Here is a 24317-nt window from a genome sequence, read left to right as displayed (position 1 = left end):
ATCTAAGTGTATAGAATGTTTAGGGATATCTGCATCAAAATAAGTAGTGTTCAAATAAACGTTCACAACTTCTTCCAGATCCTGGCTTGCAATCGGCTTTCCCTTCCTCAAGTTCAAAACAGTTCATTAAGGTACAGTGGCTCCCTTGCCGAACAGTTCAAAATCTTCCAGATTTTCAAAACACCACAATTCCTTGGGACACTTCTCAGCTTGTCTGATACTGTTGCTTTTCACTAGTGCACATATGTAGTTCAGTTTCTGATTTCAAAATCATTTAAAAGTCTTTGAAGTTTAAACATAAGCTTTTTTGTGGGTACTTTAGTGGCTTTTACGTACAGGGGTGCACTCGGTCTGGGCGCAGTTGATGGACCACACAGTCCACCCATTACAGGTCTTACAACTGATGCACCTTACGTGATGCTTTTCTATCAACACTGAGCCACTGTTTCAACTTGTAAGGAAGGCATGGTATCGAAGTAAGACCGGCAAAGGTGACCACAGTTCAAGGGTGTTTATTGAACTTTTGCAAGGGTGTGGGAAACCCCTACCTCACTCAAGCCAAGCACACGCTCTGGCTTCCTCGACACAAGGCTACAGTTCCAATTCCAGCATCAGGGCCTTCTGTGTCAAAGTCGTTTCCTCATCAAAGTCTCTTGATCCAGAGACCCTGATGTACGAAACAAAAATAGAAAGTTCTTTTTTTCTTATGTGATTCGGGTGTCTTTCCCTGGATCCCCCTCAGCCGGGCTCAGATCCCTTTTCTATTACGGTGGATGCCCCTCTTCTGGCTCAGATCCCATTTCCACTTTCAATTAGTCTCCCTCAGCCGGGCTCGGGCCAATTGCAGTTCACTTCATACTTATCAAAGACCTTCGAATATGCACAGGGTTTAGCTTGACCCACCGCAGGACCAATTTGATACACAAAGTTCCTTTTTTTTACAATGCAGTCGCCATTCAGTTGGACACCTAACCAAGACCTTCAAATGAGCACAAAGTACATTCACTCCTTTTAGTTTCCACTTGTTCACGCTCTCATTACATGCGCTTCAAACACTGGGCCTCATTACGAGTGCGGCGGTAAGGGGTTAACGGCACCAGTAAGGATGCCGGTGCCATTAACCCCTTAACGCCGCATTCCGAGGTCCCTTTGCGGGTCCCACTAAGGCCAGCTGGTTTTTCCAGCCGCCATTAGCGGGAGCCGCTAAGGGACCAGGGAGCTAATCACGCTATTTGCAGGCCCGTTATTAGCTCCTTCCCCATTCTCATTGAACCCTATAGGGGCTCGAATGGGAATGGGGAATGGTTTTCAGAATGGGGACTTACCAGGTCCTCCAAGGTTGGAATGGCCCAAGACCCGAGTTTGGAGGCAGCAGCGCCATGGCTACCTTCAAACTCGTAATGACCCCCACTGTCTTTTGTGGATTTCGTCATACAATGTTGCCGCTTCCGACCTTGGTTCAAACCCAAGCTGATTTCGTATCAATTTCTCCGACTCACCGGCTGTGCTGCTTTTACTGGTGCTGCAGGAGCCAAGGACAGTACTGCGCTGGCAATCGCTCCTCCCGGCCTTGATTATCGACACAGGAGCGCCCCAGATGCCTTTGATGCACAGTTTAGGATTGTTCAGCTTCAGTTCCCGGTCTGAGTCTTCTCACTTTCCAAGGCTTGTAGAAATAACGGTTTCTAAAGGTCAAGGTTACTTCCCTCCTTGCAACCCTGCCAGGTCTCGCCGCCTTTCTTCTTGTGTTAAACTGCCATCTTGGAACTGCTGCTTCCTCGTGTGCTTTTCCTCACTCCGTGTGCTTTCGTGCTCTGCCTTTTATCCAAATGGGGAAGTGTGATGGGAGTAGCGTGTGTGTAATGATCAGTAATTGCCTGACCATGTTCGGACATGTTGGGTATACGGGTCTGGTGTTAGTCTGCTGTTGCTCACAATGAACTGTCTGTTAGAAAGTGATTGTGTCGACAAATGGAGAGGGTTGAGCTAGCTATCCTACCTGATAGGATGGGAAAAAGGTGTTACAGGGAAGGGGATACTGCCTCTCACCCTTCGGTGTCCCACTTCCACTCCCCGAAGACGCCTCACCCAGGTGATCCTCCCGCACTGGTCCACCCCCAGAAACTGGTTCCAAATGCGATGGCCATGTCCTGGATGACAGCTCTCCGGGGTCTAACGTGTGAGACGCTGAGAAACCTGAAGGCGTTTCCCTGACTAGTCCCTGAGGATCTGTCATCCAGGTGGCCAGGACCCGGCCATCGCTATTGGATCTAGTTCCTAGGGGTGGACCAGTGAGGGAGGATCACCTGTATGGGGGCTCCTCAGGGAGTGGAAGTGGGACACCGATATCCCCCTTCTCGGAACACTTTTGCCCATCCTACACCCATTGGATACTCAATCACTCTACCCCCCCACCCCCCGCCCTTTCGGACACAAACACTATCACACCATGAAAGACGGACCAACACCAGAGCCACCTGACATGTCCCTCCGCAAGGGTCAGCCAATTGATCAGAATCATGCACACACCCGACGGCCCTTTCCCTTCCCCAAAGGGATAAAAGGTGGAGCTCGAGAGCACAATACGAGCAAGGCAGGCCACACAACGAGAGAGTTAATTCAGCACAGCAATTCAAGAGGAGGAGAAAGACGGCGCAAACCGAAAGGGTGACGAGGAAAGAAGCGACCTTGCCCTTTCCGACCAAGGCTCGTGAAACCTCTGTGGAAGGAATCGCAAGACCACGAACAATAGCCATTGTGTGTTACAGCAGATGTCCACAGTATACAGGGTCCTCCTCCGCTGACAACAAAGTCGGGGAGAAACGATTGGCCACGTGGTACCAGCCTTGACTCCACAGACAAGAAAAGCCAAGCGGTTCATAACAGCAGGTGAGTCGAGGGGAGAGCCGATAAGAAACCTGTGTCGAATGAAATTAGCAAGCAGCTGATTAAAGAAAGTACAAAGAACTGTTGATATTCAAGGGGAAAGCCAGCTATAGACTAGTGGAGCACCACGTGGGTGCTCACTCTGGCCGATTACCCTATTGTTGAAACTACCATTTCCAGAAGGCTTTGGGAGAAAGGCGAGAAGGGGTCAAAGTGGTCATACAGGGGGTCTAGTAAAATCCTCTGTAAAGCCTTTACCGACAGATGATTGTGAAGCTAAGGGAAGCGAATCCCGCATCGTAAAGTTGGCAAAAGTGAACTCAATGGAGGGATGCCGATAAAGAAGGGGCCAAGCCAAAAGTCCTGATTAACAGTGTGACAATAGTGAACCCGGTAATCGGATGTCCTCAGTGAACTGTTTAAAAAGACTTTGAGATTTACGAATGTCACAGATAAAATTGTGTTAAAAGCCATAGTGAACCCGACGGAGGGAAGCAAACATTCGAGAAGGGTCTGAGCCCCGAAAAGAGGGGAATCCAGGGGTGAAAAGGCATTGCCCAACGTGCAAGCAGAAAGGAACATTTGTTTATTATTTTGTTGAAGACATCAGATCCTCAGAGGCCAGAGACATTTTGTAGAAAAGACTACACATTGGGGCCACAACGCCGAAGGAACAGGAGCCCTTGCCACTGCTGTAGCAGTGCCCCAGCTCCACAATCGAGCCTGGGGATTAATTCTATGAAAGGTAGACCCTGTGGCTGAATTGCCACCTCTGCTGGGAGTGTCACCTTTTTATGATGAACACATCAGGATTCCGCTTGATAATTCCTCATTTGTGTTACTGTTGCTCCGAAATTGTGCTGTGCTACAATCTACCTTTGAACCTCGAATTTACATGATCTTGTAGAGCCACCATTACAACACACGAGGTGGCCCCAGCCCAAGATGGCCGACAGCCTCCCCTGTGTTGCAGCCTGATTTAGCCTGCCTCCAGGACCTGCATCTTGATCCCATTGGCTAGTGATCCTTTAACTAGACCAATTGCCCGCCGGCAGGCGAACGCCGTCCCCACCCACTAAGGAAGCACACATCAAGGAACTGAACCTGTCCCGAGCCTTGACAGAGGCCGGGGGGAGGAACTCTGTCTATGCGCATCCAGCCACCCGCTTGCATTCGCCTATCCTGGTAAGCAGTCCTCAACATTCATTCTAATCGGAAACTACCTTGGAGTGCCTGTCTACTCACGGTATCCTGACCGCATCCCTGAACACTCATGTATTGAGCACTCGACTGTTCTGTCCTCCCTGCTTACTGTAATGCCTGTATTTTTTATTTCCTGCCTGACTTCATGTACTCTCTCCCTGTAATACGGAACTGCTTTAATTGACATCCTTGTTACTTGCTCGTACCGAGACTCTCATATTTTATGTAACTGCTTACCACTCGTTCATAACGGATGTACCGTTTTCGCACTGCGTGTTGCAAACCGTAACTTGCATCATGCCACGTATCGTGCCCGATGCGCACTTGTTCAATAAGGGAACTGCGGCGATCTAACGTCGCACAGCACAATCCTGCTGATTTACTCTCCCCTAACCTGACCGTACCACCTGTGTATTCGACCTGTGTATTCGACCATTCCTGATTACTGCGCTCTATACAATACAACTTTGGTGATATTCCACTGCCGTCCTAATCCTTGCCTGTTGCGTCAGTCTGCCACGAGTGTTAACACATGATTGCCCGTCTCACCGTTGTAGTGTTTGCTAATGCTCCTTGTTCAACACTGTTATTCCAGCTGCTACTGGCCCGTGCATTTAAGCATATCACCTGTGTGCTCTAATTGATTATGCGTAGCTAGCAGCTGCAATGCTACAAGTAATTACTTGCATTTAAGCATTTCACCTGTGTGTTCGAATTGATTATGTACACTGAGACACGCACCGTTTTGCTTAGCACTGCCTGCTGCACCAGCCCATTATTATTAGATTTGCTTGCCCTACTCGTGTGTTAAGTTGAATACACTCTATTGTATTGCCTCTCCTGATGCTCCACCCTGTTTTGGTCTACCTGCCTATTCCACGTGATGATTTTTCTTTACTCGGCCCTATTCACTGTACATGCTGGTCTGTTGCATCTGTCTGTGTTACTCTCACCTGGTCTCTGCAGAGGCGTTGAGGCAAGGTTGCAGCCCTCCCGGGGGGGTGAGGTCGCTCGGGTCCGACTTCGCCTTCTGTGCTTATGTGGTGACTGGTGGTAATAGGTGATGCTGCTCGGGACTGCTCCTGCGTGGAGAATAGGGGGCGTGAGTATGCCAGCTTGTGCGCCTGATCCCCTTCTCCCAAACCGTGGTACCCGTAGGATGTGCTGTCCCTGGAAAGCTCACCTGTTGATTAGTTTTAGCGAGTACTCCGGCCTACTGCTTCTGGCAGGGGCACTTGTATGATCTGGACCGAGTTCCTTCACTGGTCCCTTGCACGTGGTATTCCAGTCCTGCTGCGACAAAACCACTATACTTTAGGTAAGTGTTCCTGTTTGCCTTTGTCTTTCCTCGTCTGTTTTTGTTGTATTGTAAAGTTTGTTGTTTTGTATTGCTGTTCGTTCCACTGTTGATGTTTGCTCTTTTACTTTCTTCCCTGCAGGTGGTGATGCTAGCCCGGCAGAAGCTGCAGAGCTCGAGGCCGCAGCTGGAGGGAATGAGGAACCAAGCTGCTACAGTAGCTGGAAAGCTGTTAACTAGGGGGCGCATGGGGTTCAAATGCAGTGCAGCCCTAGGACGGCTGTTCTAACCTTGTCTTTCTTCTTCACAGGGTCCAAGTTCGTGGATGCGGAGTGCAGTGCTGCAGCGTTGGGATCAAGATCACTGGATGTCATGAGATGAGTCTGCAGATGAAGCGATGAAGCACCGATTTCCTGGAGGTGAGTATTCAGAAGAACGCCTGTTTTCAAAGGTAAGTAAACTGGTCCAAGAGGTGGGGAGTGTCACGTTGCATGCGAGCGCACAGTAACGCGAATCAACGGCCTGAAGGATGGAGCAGCTTATATAGCGGAGCTTCTGAAGCCACGCCCACCAGGTTCAGCCTGCCTGCCACACACGATGAGTCAGCACGTGAAGGCCAGGCCTAGGGAGCCACACCCGATGAGTCAGCACATGAGGATATTCTCTGGAATAAAGGCTTTCAGCTCCTGGAAAGTTCTTGTAAAATAAAAGCACTCCTGCACTGAAATAAAGTGTTCCTGCTCACATCTCTATATGAGCCTGGCGTCAAAGGCGCCAGGACGGAGTACAGCCAGGGCCCCTGTGTTTATGGGTCCCAAAGGGACATAAGTGAGTCAAGTGACGCATTGCCCCCTTCACTAGATGGTGTGGTTTTTGGGTTCTGGGGCCTGTGGCCATGACAGTCTGCCCCATAGACAAATTCTTGCCTACGGTACATGCATGCCAATTCTGACTCTGATGCACCATTTTTACCGGATGCACTTCAGTTAAGATTTGACCAGCTGCCACCCCTAGCACTACTGTTTTTGCAATCGCCCCGGTTCATTACTCTCACCCACAGCACCACCTGAACTAATCGAGGGTTGCTGCTCACACATCTGCATGGCACATTGCCCACAGACTCCACTAACTATTGATCACATTACAGATCACTATGTGCAGCTATCATCTTGCCCTATGCTGCTACTTTCTACGCCATACAATACTCTCACTTTGCTCAGTACAGAGCAATACGCACATCCTCCCTCCCCAGATTATGCCCCTGAAGTCGGAATACCACACGATGCCTAAATCTACTACCCGCCCAAATCACTATTGGTCATCTTGCCAAAGTGCATGCACCTCTATCTGCGCCCATGATCAACAGCTCAGATCCCAGATTTGTGCACCATCGTCAACTGCCTCAACACCACACTTCAACCCCTACCCTGAACTCCCCTGAATTATGGCTGCAAAATTGTGCTACGAAACCTACACCTAGCCAACCCTGTACATTGCTCCTTCGGACCCTCCGATTAAGCTTCAGACTCAATCACCCAACCTATCACATACAGAAGCTCAGTGCCTCTGTGCTACCTCCCAAACCTACTCATCCACCCACCAGTTCATCCAACATTCCACCCATACCTATTCACAACATTCAAGCATTCAAATACCCTCTTCTCAAATGTGCCCTGATTAACGCCAGGCCCCTAACTGCGCACGCTCTAGATATCGCTGATCTCATTTCCACCCAAGATCTTGATCTCCTGGCTATAACTGAGACCTGGCTTCACGCAGCCTCAGTACCCTTATTAGCCCTCGCTCTACCAACAGACTACAAAATCATCAGATGCGACCGCAACACCAATCAGTCTAAAGGCGGAGGCGTTGCCATTAGTCACAAAAAAAATCTGTCCGCATTAGAGCACTCTCACACCAAAAGATTCCATCAGCTGAACTACTCTCAGTTAAACTACCCATTTTACCTAATCTAACTGCCACCATCCACCTTATCTACCGTCCTCCCGGACCCATCGCTACCATTGCTGATGATATTGCATACATCATCGCAGACAAAACCAAAATTAACTCCCAAATCATCTTACTCAGTGACTTCAACCTCGGCTTCCAAGACCCTTATGACACCATAGCCTTGGATATTGCTAGCACCTTGTCAGACCTGGGATTTTCCATCCAGATTCAGGAACCCACACATACCAAGGGGAGAACCCTTGACTGGTTAGCTGACTTAAACTGCAACTTCAACGTACAATCCAACTCACTGCACATGGACAACCACCTGATCGTGTTTTTACATTAAAGCCAATGTTCACCCACCTAAACAAGACTCTGCTCCCTCTATCCACATTATAAATAAAAGGGATATTACAATAGATAGGCTCCTACCTCTCATCCTACCTATTCTAAACAATGCTTCATCGGCCTGCACCGACCCCACTACACTAGTCGACACCTACAACCAGGTTATGCTCCAAGCCTTGAACACTATTGCTCCTCTTAAGCTAAGGAAACCCAAAGTTCGCGCTCACCTTAATTCGTGGTTCACACCACAGGTGAGATCACTGTGAAAAGAGAAGCAATCTGCTGAAGCTCATTGGAAAAGCCTTCCCACTGACTCCAACAAGGCCAGCCTCGCATTAGCATCCCTTAACTTCAAGGAAGCCATGTTCCAGGCAAAAAAAGACACATACAAGCGCATCATACTAGTCGAATCAAACACTAAAGAGCTTTTCAAGATATTGGAGGAACTTGAGACTCCAGTCACTCCACCTGACGTTTGCATTAAAGACAGCACCTGGTGTGCTAATATTCAAAAGCCGCTCCTAGGTAAAATCACCACACTCCAATCTAAAATGAACACTAAACAAAGTTGCCTCCAACCTGTCCTCCTGCCTAACCTGCCTACTCACACCACTACCTCCAATCCTCCCGTGCACACTCCATTCACCTTCTCTCCATTAACGATCATCGAGGTTGAAAATATAAGCCTTCTAACTGTCAAGGCGACTCTTGTCCAGCCCCCATTATCAAGGAGGCTACTCACGATTTCAGTAACTCATCATTCCAATCATGTACTGTACCAGACAATCTCAAGGAGGCGTGGGCCATCCCCCTCCATAAAAAAACCCAAGCATACCTACCAACTACAGACCCATCACAACGGTACCATTTTTGCTTATAATTCTTGACCGGGCTGCCTACCTACAGATCCAGGATTATCTAGAAACTAACAAACTCCTCGGTCTTGGGCAATCTGGCTTTCGCCCCAATCACGGTACTGAAACCGCCCTCATTGACTTGAACACAGATTGAAGACTTGAAAGACCAAGAAATATTAGCACTCTTACTACTACTAGATCTATCTGCGGCCTTCGACTTGGTGAATCACCAAATCCTCTGCCAGCATCTCAGATCAGCCGCCCACTTCTCTGACTCCGCCAACTCGTGGATCATGTCCTTCCTTAACAACAGATCCATGAGGGTTTTTTCCCCCTTCAGCATCTGCAGAACCATCACCTGTATTATGTGGCGTCCCCCAAGGATCCTGTGTATCTCCCACACTATATAATGTGTTTACCAAACCATTGTTTGATATTCTCAACTATCTGGGTGTCACCTACACCAACTATGCAGATGACACCGAGATACTCCTCCCGATTACAGTAGACTATCTCGCTCACACCAATTCACTGAATAAGGTCTATTTGGTCATTCAGGCTTGGCTGGCTCAACATGAGTTATGCCTCTACGATAACTGAGCTCCTCATCCTGGGCTCTCACTAGCAACTTAAGAAACTTGACTCTGCATTCAAAACTTTCACTATCGACGGCAATACAATGAAAGTCTCTAATGACACTAAAGCATTGGGCGTTTACCTCGACTCCACTTTATCACTCGTGAGGCAAACCAATGCTGTTGGCTCCGCTTCTTCCCACATATGCAAACTCATCACTGCCTGCCGCCCCTTCCTCACTACAGCTAATTGTATCATCCTAGCGAGAACTCTCATCATGTCCAAGATGTACTATTGCAACGCACTCTACCTAGGAACGAGCCAACATAACCTAATCAAACCAGGTCATTCAGAATAACGCCATCATGGCGGCTCTAAACTTCCCTAGGGGCCAGCACATCTTGGATACCAGACGTAATTTACGTTGGCTCTGTCTGTCAAAGAATTTCCTTAAACACTTGCCCTCACCCATAAATGCCCAAACAACCAGACTCCTATATACCTGGCCTGCCACCTCACACTTCACAATGACCGCTTAGATCAGCTCATACCAACTGCCTTGCTTTGCCCAGATTCAATCAACAGAAAGCAGGTGTGTCCAGCTTCCCCACACTAGCCTCCAAACATTGGAATACTATGCCCAATCTGCTGAGATCTGAACCCCCATTCCACTCCTTTAAATGCAAAACCAAATTGTGGCTAGCAGCATCTGACTATCTTCCAACTGCTTAGATTGCACCCACGTTCGCCACTTCACTGATGACAAGCTGCTACTGTATATATTCTCAACTTATTTTTGTACATTCATCTCTGAATATCTTTCATGCATGCTGCATTGTATAATTTGTAACTATCACCAGTACCTTGTAACTATTAACACCATCATTAGCACTCCTGTACTGTAAACTGCGTCCCGCATTGTATATTTTGTAATTATCACTAGTATGTAATTTTATCACTGCCAACTTTGTAACTAACATTATGTATCAGTATCGCTCCTGCACTGTAAACTGTACCACATGTTTCTGTAACCTAAAACGAGCACCCAGATGCCTTTGGGCCCGGCGCGCAATACAAATAAAGAAATACAAATACTTACCACCAAAGGCCCTGATAAGCTGAGAGCGGAACTGTTGGTTCGTGTTGGGGAAGCTTGAGCGTGTGCTGTGCTCAGGAGTCCCACCTTGCACCATTCTCAAAATGTGGGGAAGGGAGACCCCCACTACTGAATCCTGACTTATTATTTGAGAGCACTTTTTGTATTTAGCGTAAGGATTGGCAATAGGTTTTTCTTAGTATAGGTCCCTTTTATTTGACAAGATGCCACCAGGACTGCCTTTTTATTATTTGATGGTTATAGTTTGCTCCCATCTTAGATTTAAGTTTGGATTAGGCGTGTTTCCAACTTTCCTATGCAGTTTAATAAACACCCTTGAACTGTGATCACTTGTGTCTGTCTTTACTGTTGCCACCATGAGTTCCTTACAGACACCTTCAGATTTCTCACACACTTAACATTGATGGTTGATTCATTCACATATGTCACACCCTCCTGACATTGTACCGTGGCTTGGTTTGCCACCATGCACTTGTTACACTTTCTTGTATTCTCTTGGCTTTTGCCAGTGCACGTTTCCTCATCAGTTTATCTTTGCTTTAGTCAATGGTTGGTTTCTCATATACAGTTCCTTGTATTGGGAAGATTCACCAAACTTTCTTTCACTCCGCTCGGTATTCAAAAGTGCTTAAACTTGCTTTCACTCAAATTGGTATTCACAGAAATGTTTGCTTCTATTCAAATCAATTTTCATTGCTCATTGCTCGCTTTGCATGTTTGCCTGCCAGCCCGCTGTCTCCCCCCTTTTTGTACACTCACCGGTCGGAGCTTGCGGCTTTCCGGCAAGGTCCTCTGCGGCCATGAGTTGTCTTTCCTGTGCAGATCCTCGCTTAGTCTCCCAGCGGCTCTACGTGGCTTTGCTCATCCAGCAATGCTCCTCCTGCAGCCTGGGATTCACTTGACCGCTTCACTCGGTCACGCCTGTCTCCCTCTGGCAGTCAGCCACCGGCCTCAAGCATATCTCAGCTTTGCTTCCCGCTTTGTAAACTTTGCATCTTCCAAAGAGGCTTGAGCGTGCCGCTTGCCACGCCATTTCTCCAGAGAGGTCTGCTTTCACCCAGCAGTCCATAGTCCTGCTTCCACAGCAGACAGCATTTCCACAATGATTCCAGCTTTGTGTCTCTCTAGTTGGTCTTTTCCTCGTCCCAGTACCGAACTGGGGTTTCTTGGGGAATGTTTTAAGGGAAGAAAAGGGAAAGGACTGTCAATAGCCTTCAAAGACCTGCCATATAGAGAGTTTGTTAGGGAAAGGAAATGGGGGAGAAGGGGATATGCCTCGCCTAAGGACGTCTTCTCCCCCCAGGTGATCCTCCCTCGCAGATCAACCCCCAGGGTCAGGATCCAAGAGCGATGGCATTTCCCTGGCCACCCGAGGATGCTCTTGGGTTCCTCACACATAATAGGCTGCCCTCTCAGAATCCACACACAGGAGGACTGATTCTGTAAATCCATCTTAACAGTGACATAGGAGCTCCTGTTTCATTCCCTCACCTAAATCAATGGGATGAGGCTTGTACAAGACCCCATTGTGGTAATTCTATTCTACGGCCTTGAGGTCATAACAAGTCACCCAGTTCCATATCTAAAAATATAACAAAAAAACAGAGGAGCACTGACCCCAGATCAGGGGTGTAGGGTCTAAGCGCAGAAGGGCAGCATGAAGCAACGCAAGTTATCTAAGGCTGGTGGGAAGACTGCCAAAGGAGGTTGCGCAAGCAAAAAAGGTGTTTATCCTGTACAGATTCATTGTGCACTCTATGATATGATGATGCATTTATAACTTGCCTATAAACAAGTGTTTTAAGGCGCGACAAGGCAAGGTAGGGGGGAACAGGGGGAAGACCGACAACGATCCTACTAGGCCAGGTGTCATTCAGATCGCGCAAGTGCATGGGAAAGGGAAGGGGGAAGAGTGCGAGGGGAAAGGGGACAGTGCAGTACATGGGATAAAAGAATAAATAATAATGGTAGAAGTGCGGCCAACAGGTGGCAAGGGTAAGTGCAGACAACATGTGTCAAGTGCTGGAAGTGGAACTGAAGGGATACAGAAACAGTCCCCAAGTTGCCAGGAAGGCAGTGCATGTGTGCGACTGGCTGGGGAAGGGACCTCGGCCTGAGATCAGAGGGTGGCCATGTAACCAGTGCAGGTTAGGTTTCAACCAGGAAGTCAGCAGGGGAGAGGAGGAGAAAAAGGCCGAAGCAAAGAGAAAGGTTTTGAGGTGCTTCCGGAACCAGAGATGGTTCTCAAGTTTCAGGGAGGCCCGAGCCAAAGAAAGATCTACCACCATCTTGTTGCTTTGAGAAGCAACTGACCCTGAGGGAGTTGGAAGCGGATGAGCGCAGAGCTCGAGAAAGAAGACATTTAGGAAGAGAGAGTAGAAGGTATTGCGGCCCCAGGCCCCAGAAGTCTTTGTGGAAAATGCACATGGTTTTGAATCTGATCCTTGCAGCCACAGGGAGCCAGTGCAGATATTTCAGTCCTGGAACGATACGATCCTTGGGCTTATGGCCAATGACAAGTCTTGCAGTCCTGTTCTGGATGAGTTGCAGAGAGTAAAAGCAGGCAGATTTAGAAAGAGGCTGTTGCAATAGTCCAGCTTAGAGAGAACCAGAGCTCTGGAGACAGTGAGCTTCTGGGGGAAGGAGAGGAAGGGAAGGATACCTCTGAGGAGGTGCAGCTGGTAGTGTGACTTCTTAGAGACGTCAGAGATGTGAGGAGAGAAGGAGAGTGGGGAGTCGAAGATGACCCTGAGGTTTTTCCCCTCACAAGTGGGAGCCGGAAGAGGGCCAAGAGAGGCCGGCCAGAGTGAGAAGAAAGGAGGCAGCGGGAGTGCCGATGATCAGAATCTGTCTTACTGGCATTAAGGCAGAGATCATTGGCGGCACACCACTCCTGGATGGCGGACAGGCATTCGGAGATGAGAGAGGGAGAAGAGGTGGCTGAGGGTAGCCGGAAAATGAGCTTTGGTCAAAACAGATTTCCGCTTGGCTTTATGGGAGCCTTTTTGCCTGGGGCATCAATGTACTACAGGGCTTTTAATAAGACTAACATGCTGTAGTTGCCTAATTTTGATTCATCTTTACTTCTCCACTTGTGCAAGATGTTTCCCAAGTGTGTCTTTAAGCAGGGCAAGCACTTCCTGGAATCCCTCCTCACCCAAATGGGGCCAGAAAGCCACACATACTAAGGTCTTACAATCTAATTTTCTGAACACAAACCTAGACTTTACTGTTAACATTTCTATTGCATTGCAGTTTTGCAAAAGCCCAGGGTGCATCTAGTCTGGATAATCCCAGTATAATCCTGTTTATACAACCCAGTATATTTCCAGTTTGACGACCTGATTTTATAGTCCAAGTTTGAAGAATGCTTGTTTGTTCGCTGTTCTGCAGGAGCCCAATTGAAGTTAATTGCTTCAAAGAGCCCATCAAGTAACATTTTAAGGAATGTTTTGACAATAAAATTAACCATTACGAAACGTGAACAAATAGTTGTTCTAAGTAATGGTACTACTAACCCTAAAGCATAGTGCCAGTTGGTTACTGCTCAGTTTAACCAACGTTTAGGATATGCCACTGATGTGGCGACATGCAAGCTCCCAATATGCTCACACTACTGATTCGCTGCCTAAGAGTCACAATGCATGTCAAAATAAGAAAGTGGAGTGACTGAGGCTATCTCCAGGCACGTTCCCAGGAATATAAAGTGTTATTTTAAAAAAGCTATACTTTATAGAAACTAATAAAAGGGTACAATGGATGATGAGTGTCGTATAGGCAGCAAACTTTGCAATACACACATTCTAATTTGAGGGAATTTACCTAGATCAGTTTATGTGCACTGCCCACAACCCTCTTGGATCTGTCTACACCAGTTGCTTGGCCAATCATTCTCCATCTCCTCCCTTGGGTTACTCTTTGGCACAGTCCAACAGTTTAGTCCACTTCTAAAGTGATGTTTCTGTAAATGAAGTACCCACACCCATAAATAAATCCACCAAGTTTTCTTTCACCGCCCAGTTTAATTCTTTCACATTCAACGTTGCTTGATTGTTTGTTTGTTAATTATGACCCGATGGTACCATGGGCAAGCTTCAATGGTGCTTTGCATTGGTTGCCCAAGTGCTCACAGTGAACTGACAGCATTGTTTTTTTGCAGGGGTTTGTGCTTTGTCACTCCATTGCTGGTGGAACAGGCTCCGGTCTGGGGTCATATCTCCTGGAGAAATTAAATGACCGGTATGTGTTTTACCATTTACTTACCTGTGGGCGTTTTTTCTCTTTTTTTTTTTTTTTTTTTAATTCTTCATCTGTTCATTATTTATTTTCAAAGCTTTTAAGACTGTTTTGTTATGCACTTGTTTGTCAGATTAATTTACTATGGTTTTAAGGCTTAATTCTAGGCTCTTATGACTTCGAGTGTACAGTAAGAGTTTTATTTTCATTTGTTCGCTTTTAATGGGGATACTCTGAAGACTGATTTTTTTAAGGTTATTCGGGCTGCTTTGGAAGCTTCACTGCCGTAAGTTGTATTCACCTCTTCAACGCTTGTCGTTTGTGTCCTTGAAATTTAAATAGCAAGAATAAGCCTAATATCGCAGGCAACCATCTCGCAAGTATTTGAAGTGGCAGGGTATTTCCCTTATTTATTTAATTTTTTTTGTTTAATGTTTTACTCCACACTAGCTAAGTTACTCCTCCCATTTTCAAACTAACCTCTCCAGCTATTTTCCCATACGAAATGAGTATAGCATGAGTGTTTATTTTAATTGATGATTTCTTTCCTTGCAAACATTTCAAAATAAAAATGTGCTCCATTAGATCACAACTTTATCTAGCATATGAGAAATGTACTCACCTACACATGACGATTTGGGACGTGGTGAATCGCGTGTGTTTGAGTCTGCTGTTGCCCTGTATTATTGTTTTCCCAAAATGTCAGGCAGAATAGTTTATAATGCCTGCACATAAAGCTGACGTTTGTTTTTTAATCCAAATGATTAAATAAGTGTGTAAAGCATCACAACCCAATCACTTAGTTGCTCTTAACTGCTGCAGAATGTCTGCACTGACCTCTCTTGACTGACTTTTGAAAAGTCCAGGAATTGGTGAAGGATGCTTTTAATTTCAGATACTTTTTTCTTACTAAAAACAGAGTTGTTGAGCAAAACCTTTTCCGCAAAACAAGTAAGCAGTTGCGATTTATTTGCTTTTTTACAAATGTATAACAGGTATCCCAAGAAGTTGGTTCAAACATACTCTGTTTTTCCGAACCAAGACGAAATGAGTGATGTGGTGGTCCAGCCATACAACTCCCTCCTGACACTGAAGAGGCTAACTCAGAATGCAGATTGTGTGGTGAGTACTTCTTTTTAAATGGGAAGGCTCTTGCATGTTTTTTTCTTACTTGGCAATCTTTTTATTATTTTTTTTTAATTTTTATTTTATACTTGTTCTGCATTACTCTCATTGCTTATTTTAAAATATTTTTTGTGTGTACTCTGAGAAACCAAAGGGTGTCTCACTGTCTAGACCCTGGGGACCTCTTCCTTAGGTGGCCAGGGCATGGCCATCGCCTTTGGATCCAGACCCTGGGGGTAGACAAGTGCGGGAGGATTACCTTTGTGTGAGGGGTCTTTTGTTAGTGGGGTGAGACATCTGATGGCAAGACTCAATATCCCCCTCACAACACACCCCTACCCAACACTTCCTCCACCTTTTATAGGCTGTTGTAAGTCCTGCCCCGTTGCCCCCTCACCGATTCCAACAGGTATCCACATCAAAGGGAGGCCTAGGAGAACAAACACAAGACCCTATATCTCGCAACAAAAAAAATCATTCCCCTTCTTCTGACGATATTTTTTACCTCCTTGAAAAAACAACTCCCACAATTCCTACCTCCACTCTAGAAATCCTGTTTACCAAACCACTGACGCGGAAGAAGCAAAAGGGAGCAATGAAGATTACCCATAGAAACCAATGCACCAGGGATTTCTATGGGGAGTCGCCATTTTGTCCTGGTAATGAGGCCAGGCAAAGTCAGGCCTCCCTTGTCCATCATTCTCGCCTGAAACCGGTTAAGCCTCTCAGTCAGTATTAAAGGTGGAGTGCACACACCCCCACACTCTTTGAGCGAACTGGGGATGCTGGATGGTGCGCAGAGGCTCAGAGGAGAGAATTCGAGCTGGAGAGACCCCGGAAGGCCTGGAGGCAGAAAGACTACTGGGCCTGTGAGTACAAGGGAGGCTGCAGGGTGGTGAGGGAGTTCTAATTCCAGGGAGCCAAACCAGGGGTTACCTGGCAGTGCCCACACCAGAGCTCCTCCCCTGGGCAAAACAGGAAAGCCCATGCCTTTAACAGGCAGGTGGCGAGACCCTGACCTCAACAAGGTATCCCCTTTACCCCCTTCAGCACGCCAAACCCTGGAATGCTGTATAGGGGAGCTGATGAAGTGGGAGCAAAATAAGAAAAGTGCCTTCTGGGAAATTAAGTCCAAAGACTTTAAAACGTAAATCAAGAGGGGTCCGAGCCTGGGTGAGGGAGACCCCTAAGAGGACAGAGTGAAAGAGAACAGTGCCTCCAACATTGCATTAGAAGGATACCAGCAGCCCTACTGGGTGAACGGCCGAGTTGGGGAGGTGAAGCTGCAGCTGTTATCGTCCTTGGCTCCCAAATCTAGGATATGAACAAAGAAACCAACACAGCCGTTGAGCTGGTAAACCATATGAAAGGCTGGTGTGTGTTAAAGAAAGATTGAAGTTGCAACAGTATATCTCACAATTGAAGGCTGCGCAGGTGCTGATGAGATGCAAAAGAAGGCAGACCTGTGGTGAACTTTAAATTACTGATAACTGTCAAGCCAGTGATACAGAGTAGCAGAGTGGTCCGACGACAGGAAATCGCCCACTTGAAAGTCTCCACGAAATATATTATCTTGTTCTGTTATTTGGCATTTATATAGCGCTCTATATCTCATTGGTATGACCTCAAAGCGCTGGTAGGCTGAACGCCCTCAGGGACCGCAGTCCAGGTCAGTATAGTGAATAGAGAGAGATGGTGCCGTAGGGTGTGTGGGTGCACCAGTTGTGTGCAGCTGGTGGAATTGCCTGGTGGTAGCTGCATCCTAGCATTAGGTGTGGTGGTGGAGATATCAGTTGAATGTGTGCAGTCTGGTGGGTGGACACCTAGACTGGTTTCTGGCTGCGTTAGGCCTGTAGGACGCTTATGTGAGCAGCTAGGCTGGTTTGTCATGGGATATAGCTGCGTTTTATTAGAGTGATGAGGTGTTCGTAGGGTTGTGTTCTCATGTGAGCAGCTAGGCCGAATTTATCGAGGGGGGGGGGGTATAGCTGTACTCTAATTGAGTGATGGTTTAGAGTAGAGAGTAAGTATAGTGATGTGGTATAATGGTTCATGCATAAATCGCCTAAGCATAGTGCGCTTCAAAGTAAGTGGTGACTTATGGACCGGGGAGGACATGAGGGCCGGGTACACATTGCGGGGAGCTGTGGTAGGGAGCAACAGCAAGCATGCAAGGCCTTGGGTACAGAGAGACATTATGGGGTCGGAGGGGCGGGTACACAGAGACATAAGGTGAACGGAGGGCTGGGCAGGTAGTCAAAACTTGGGACACTGGGGCGTGGGTGTACTGAAAGATCATAGGGTACGCAGGGGGGGCGTATTGCCACCACAGAACGGCAGCGGCTGTGCACATACTTGCGTAATTTTGTATCAGCGGATTGGCGCAGCGACGGGATGGTCTGCTCATGAGTGGAACGTGGGGACATAGGGGTAGTGGGTACACACAGACATCGAGGGAGGTGAGGTGCTAGGTGGACAATGACATCACGGGACCAGGGGGGTATGCGTCAATAGCATAGGAGCTGGTGCTGTAGGGCACACTAGGGACATCGCAAGGACTAGCAGGCTGGGTATAAAGTCACAGGGGCCAGAGGGTTACGGGGCAGGCCTGAGGGCAGGCGTACACAGCGACAACAGGGAGCGGAGGTTAGGGGCACTCAGGGACATCGTAGGACTAGAGGGTTGGGCTCACTGTTATGACATGGGCTATAGGGATAGCTAGCAACTGGAAGGATTGGTTTAGAGCAACGGGGCGTGGTCTAAAGCAGGGTACAAGCGACACGCAGGCGATGTGGGAGATGCAGCGACATCACAGGCTCGAGGCGGTGGGATCCTAGGGAGGGAATATAGCGATATCTCAAGGGCTTCTTGGGTACACCAGGGAGGTGAGCAGTGCACCTCAGAGGGGAAGACGATACACTGGGCACGCAGCAGCGGAGGGCCAGGCTTACAGCGACAGGACGGGTGTGGGAGGGATGCATATCGACATCATGGGGAACAGGAAGGCAGGGTACACAGTGACACACAGGCACAGTGGGGCATACAACAGGATCATGGGGTAGTAAGTGGCCAGAAGACACAGAGAGTACGGGACAAAGGGGCTGGGTTATCAAGACATCACAGGGATTAGAGGGTTGGACAGACAGTGATAACCCGGTGAACACAGCAGTGTATGGCGACAGCACTTATGACAGCACAATGTTGTTGGGTAGTATGTCGTTGCTAGGGTAAATGGCGATCTCACCATAGTCTGGGTGGGGAGCGCAGTGAGGCGGGGGATAAAGGGGTTGGGGGACAGTAAGGGATAGGGTTGTCAATGGCTGAGTCAAAGTTTGTGTTCATTGGTGGCACGGTTGGGTCAGATAGTATTTAGTCTTTCTGTGACTTGGAAATTCTGTCGATTCTTAAGGTTAAGGATGGTGTTATGGAAAGAGCCACGTTTTTAGTACTTTGCGGAATGTCATGTAGTCTCGGGTGTGTCGAATATGTGGCGGAAGCAAGTTCCACAGAGTCGGGGCCAAGACTGAGAAAGTGGACCCACCAATCCTGATAGTGGTAGGGATAACTAAAAGGAGGGCGGTGCTTGATCTTAAGGTGTGCATTGGTAGGTAAGGTTTTAGCTTTTCTTGCAGGTATAATGGTTCTATCTTGTGCACTGCACGATGGTCTTGAAAGTGGCTCTACGTCCAACTGGGAGCTAGTGGAGGGTTTGTTGAGCCGGAGAGGTGTGGTCTCTTGGACCCAGGGCGAGGAGCAGCTTAGCAGCAGCGTTTTGCGTTCTTTGGAGTTGATTACAGTGGTATGCTGGGACTCTTAGGGAGTTGGCATAGCCCAGGCTCGACATTGCAATCGACATACCGGCCGCAAGTCTGTTCGGGAAGGAGAGGTCGGGGAAGATGCGTCTGAGAAGTTTGAGATGGTAGTGGCAGCATTTAGACACATAGTTGATTTGTCGGGAGAGGGTTAAGCCAGAGTCCATAGTGCAGCCTAGGTTTTTTACTGTGTCTGAGGGAGTGTGGGGTTGGCCAAGGGAAAGGGGCCACGCGAGAGGATGGGGTAGAAGCGAGTAGTGTCCGCACACCATGATTTTGGTTTTTGTAGGGTTTAAGAGGAGGTGGTTTATTGTCATCCATCGGTCGATATTTAGGAGATAAGCTTCAAGGTTGGGCTGGGGGTTGGTGTCTGAATTGTGGATTTTAAGGAATTATTTGGGTATCGTCAGCGTAGTTGTAGCATGAGATGTTGTGAGGGTGGGTGATCCCAGGAAGGGTGGACACAGAGAGGTTGAATAGGAGGGCAGATAGGCATGCCCCTTACGGTACTCCAGTATTAACCGGGTGAGCAGTTGAGACAAAGGGGGAGAGGAGGGTTATTTGTTTCCTATTGCTGAGGATGGAGGCAATCCACAAGAGCGGTGCCACGGATTCCAAGGGAGTGGAGATGGTCAAGGAGGATTGAGTGGTTAATTGTGGCAAAGGCTGCAGAGAAGTCGAGGAGAATTAGTGCAGCACATCCTTCAGCGTCTGCAGTGACCTTAAGATCGTCCCATATTTAAGTCAGCGTGGTTTCGGTTCCATGCCGTGGTCTGAAACCTGATTGTGCTCGGTCGAGGAGGTTGTTGGGTTCAACAAAGGCATTTAGCTGTGAGTACGCTGTTCGATCGATAGTTTTGCAAGGAATCTGGTGTTAGAGATAGGTCTGTAGTTTGTGGGGTTGAGGAGGTCTTCTTTTTAAGAAGAGGCTCGACATGCACAGTTTTGAAGGCATCGGGGAAGATGCCAGAGCTGAGTGAATCGTTCATATGGTTCTCGCGTGTTCTCTGCGCAGGTGGATGAGAATATTTCTTTTAGGCAGAGGCAGGGCAGGGGTCAAGGGGGAAGCTAGACGGTTTCTTAGTAGATAGTAAGTCAAGAAACTCATCTCTGGCGATAGGTCTGAACGAACTAAAGGTGGGCCGATCGGGGATTAGGGCGGAGGGGGTATGGGGGTGTTGTAGGGTTGCTCGGTTGTGGTGGGGGGGAAGGAGGGACAGTTTGTTAACGGCGGTCGTCCTGTTAAGAGCAGTGGTGTAGCGATAGTGAGTGTGATGGGGCAGATTGGGTAGAGGTGCAAGTGGGTTTGACAAATTCAGAAATTATTTTATGGAGTTCTTTGCCGCTGTTTCAGTAGTTGAGAATTTGTCTTTTGTAATAGGCTTTTTTGGCATTCCGGATTTTGGCTTTGTAGTTACGATGGTGCAAGACAAGTGGATCTGCGGAGATCTGTTTTTGATGCTCGCCATTTGCGTTTGAGAAGTTTCTCTTGTTTTTTGATGCTCCTCAGTTCGGGTGTGAACCATTTTGGAAATGGTCCATTGCATGAGGAAGCAGGGTGTGAGGGGGTGAGAGGGATTAGTGATTTCATTCAGCCAGGTATCGAAGGAGTTGATGGTTAGGGAGCTGTCTGGGGCGGTGTTGTGGGGGATCCAAGAAGGAGGGCTTCGTCAAGGTCAGGTAGGATTTTTACTTTGTTCCAGCATTTGATGTCTCGGGGAGGTGGGGAGAGGGTCAGGAGCGGGTATAAGGGTGGGGACATGGGTAACAATGGAGAATGGGATGACAAGTGGTCGGACCAGATGAGGGGTATGAGGGGGGGGTGATGGATCGGTCATGTTGTGGGAGCTGAAGATTGCATCTAAGGTGTGCCCCTTAGAATGGGTTGGACCGTTCATATGGAGGGAGAGGTTGAGCGCATAAAGGCTGTCGACCAGAGGATGGGTCATGGGGTTGGTGGGAATGTCCCGCCAGATATTGAAGTCTCCTAGGAGAGTCAGAGAGGGGTGTTTTACTTGAATGGTTGCTATAGAATCACAGAGGTTATTTGCGAAATGTCTGTCGTAGCCAGTTGGTCTGTAGAGGAGTAGGAAGCTGTGGGAGAAAGTTGGATGTAGGGAGAGTTTAATCAGAAGGGATTTGCATGAATGGATGTATGTCTGAGATTCAGTGAGTGAGATGGAGAAGTGAGATTTGAAGAGGACTGCCACGCTGCCTCCTCTGGAACGTCTGTTGTGCGGGACGAGAGAGTAGCCGGGGGGAATGCTTCATGTGCAACAAGGGCAAAGTCCTCAGAGAACCAGGTTTCAGTGATAAAGACTTAAGTATGGTTTGTCAGAGGAGAGGTTGAAGATGCAGTGTCTGTTTTTTGCTACTGAGCGGGCATTAAAAATTATTCAGTTAACTATGGCGTGGGATGTGATCATGGAGGAGGACATCGGGAGGTGAGCTGGAGGAGTTTGGGGGGGGGCTGGAGGGGGCGGAGGGAGATTCTGGGTCGTTGAGGCTGGAAAAGGAGGGGTGGTGAGGGGAAAGGGTGCTAGCCGATTTTGAGAGGTGGGCCGTGGGGGTAGATTGGTAACACCAGTGGAGGCTGGAAAGAGTAGGCAGGCAGAGGAGGCTATGCGAGGGGTGTGGGTAGTGTGGAAGAGGGGCAGGTGAGTTGGCAGATGGTCTGTGGGTGTGAGGTGGATGAGGGGGTTAGGAATTGGAGGGAGTCTCGAGGGGATTGGGGGATCTGGTATGCAAGGAGAGAAATCTAGAGAGAGAGAGAGGGTGAAGGCAGGGGGTTGTGGCGGGGTAGGTGATGGAGGGATTGGGAGGTAGGGTAGAGGCAGGAGTGGTGAGTAAACCGTCGTGGAGGGGGGGACTAGGCTCGTTTTCTACTTCTCACAGAATTTGGTGCAATGGGGTGTGAGAGAGGGTAGGGGGGTCAGAGGGTGATGGAGATGAAGCTACTGTCCTTGCGAGGGTGAGACGCGCAGCTTTTGGAGAGGGGAAGGGATATGAGGCTGGGGGTTGTTTGCGGGGGTCATGGGTGAGTGGTTCTGAGGGTTGATCTGGGAGATGGGCAATGGGGGGGTTAAGGTTGGGGTGACGAGAGAGGGGTTGGTTCAGTGGTGGGTAAGGGGAGAGGCAGTTGAGGGGTGGTTAAATTGGGGGGGGTGTTTGATGGGGGTACAAGGAAGGAGTGGAGGATTGAGCTGGTTGGAGTGCCAGCAGGCTCCTCTGCTTTGGGAGTTTGATAGGGGGCGAGGTGTTTTGGTGAGGGGTTTTATGGAGTTTTCAATAGCGGTCAGAGGGACAGTGGGGGTCGATGAGTTTGGGTGGGAAAGCTGGAGAGCAGTTGGCTTCTGCAGACGGAGCTGCTTGGCGCGCCAGAGTGCACCACTGAATTTAGTGTTGGATGCGGGGAGGTGGTAGGAGAGTGAGCGAGTGGCGTTAGGCTGCAGTGAAGGGCACGTGCGGATTTAAAGAGTTGTGCTCGGGGCGAGAATAGTGCAGGGGTTTGAGAAGGTGGGTGCTAGAGCACAGGTCGGGGGCCGAGGTGGATGAGTGAGGAGGGGAGGGAGGGAGCTAGGGATTTTAGGAATCTGGGCGAGTGCGAGAGAGGGGTTAGTGCAGGCTGGAGTCTCTATTTGGTTTTGTGAAGCTGGGATTGATGAGCTAATGATGGTAGATGGGCCTCAAATCTACTAGTCTACTAATCAAGAAGTGGTATAGGCTAATGGGAACAGTTTATAGATGGGGGTTTTTGTAGAGACAACACAGGTCTCTTGTGCGTCCTGTCAAGATGTGGAAGATGTTTACAGGAGCAATTTGAAAGTGTTTTTAAACTCTATAATCTTTGATTTTTGAGCGCACAATCTTAAAATGGCAGAGTACAACACTGTGATCTTGGAGCGCACAATCTAGATGTGAGTGTCTTACGGGGTAGAGTACAGTACTATAATCTTTGAGCGCACTAACTTAGAATGGCAGAGTACAAAACAGTAGTCTTTGTGTGCGCAATCTAGATGTGAGAATTTTGAGTTGGCAGAGCACAGTAATCTTTGAGCGCACTATGTTAGAATGGCAGAGTACAACACAGTAACGTTTGAGCGCATAATCTTAGGATGGCAGACAGCAACACTATGATCTTTGAGCGCACAATCTTAAAATGGCATAGCACACAATCTTAAAATGACAGAGTACAAAACTATAATGTTTGAGCGCACAATTCTAGGATGGCAGAGTACAACACAGTAATCTTAGAGTATACTATCTAGCTACACTTGCCTTGATGGTGGTTGCAGGTTGATGGCTGGCTACTGGCTTCCCCTGCGGACACCAGGAGACACGATTATGAGCCACCTCCGTATGAGTCGACCTTTGCTTCGGGGTCCTTGGCTGCATGCGCTGCCGGGCAGAGGGCTGCGTTTGTAGGCTGGTTAAGCTTCAGCACACACTGAGCAAGCGCCAGTCAGATGGGTTGGGAGGCGGGAGGGCTGGGAAACAGGAAGAGGGAGCTGGGCAGGGAAAGCAGGGGTAGAGAGGGCCTGGGTACTGATATATTGAGTTTTTTTGTTTTTTTAAATGCAAAATGTAGGCTCACAGGGCAGATGGAAGGCCTTACCTCACTCGGATCACCAAAGAGCAGAGTGGAACCCACGCAGGTCGATAGACCAGGAACAACTGAGCAAAGCTCCAATCAGAGCAGGGGGGTGGTATGGGATTAACCCCGCGGCGAAAAGGGAAGTTTAAAGGCGATTACTTTAAGATAAAGATTTCTGTGCACATTTGTGCTTATTGTGCTGAACTCGCAAGACCAAGGGACACTGGGGCAAGTGGAAGTGGTCCTGCAGAGGTTTATGGAAAAGCCTCGTACTTTGAAAGTCTTCGATATCCGTGAAATGTCCACGCAC

General features: G+C 48.2%; 1 protein-coding gene across 1 annotated transcript in view; it reads left to right on the top strand.

Moving 5' to 3' along the window:
• Nucleotides 1-24317, top strand: part of TUBG1 (tubulin gamma 1) — a 202102-nt gene that overhangs the window by 73171 nt on the left and 104614 nt on the right. Inside the window, exons 5-6 of the mRNA XM_069634423.1 lie at nucleotides 14400-14479; nucleotides 15472-15598. Coding sequence (XP_069490524.1) covers nucleotides 14400-14479; nucleotides 15472-15598 — 207 coding nt within the window. The remainder of the gene's footprint in view (nucleotides 1-14399; nucleotides 14480-15471; nucleotides 15599-24317) is intronic.

The sequence above is a fragment of the Ambystoma mexicanum genome, chromosome 13, assembly GCF_040938575.1.
Source record: "Ambystoma mexicanum isolate Mex_15411 chromosome 13, UKY_AmexF1_1, whole genome shotgun sequence".
Taxonomy (NCBI): Eukaryota; Metazoa; Chordata; class Amphibia; order Caudata; family Ambystomatidae; genus Ambystoma; species Ambystoma mexicanum.
This window is presented reverse-complemented; position numbering and strand designations above follow the sequence as displayed.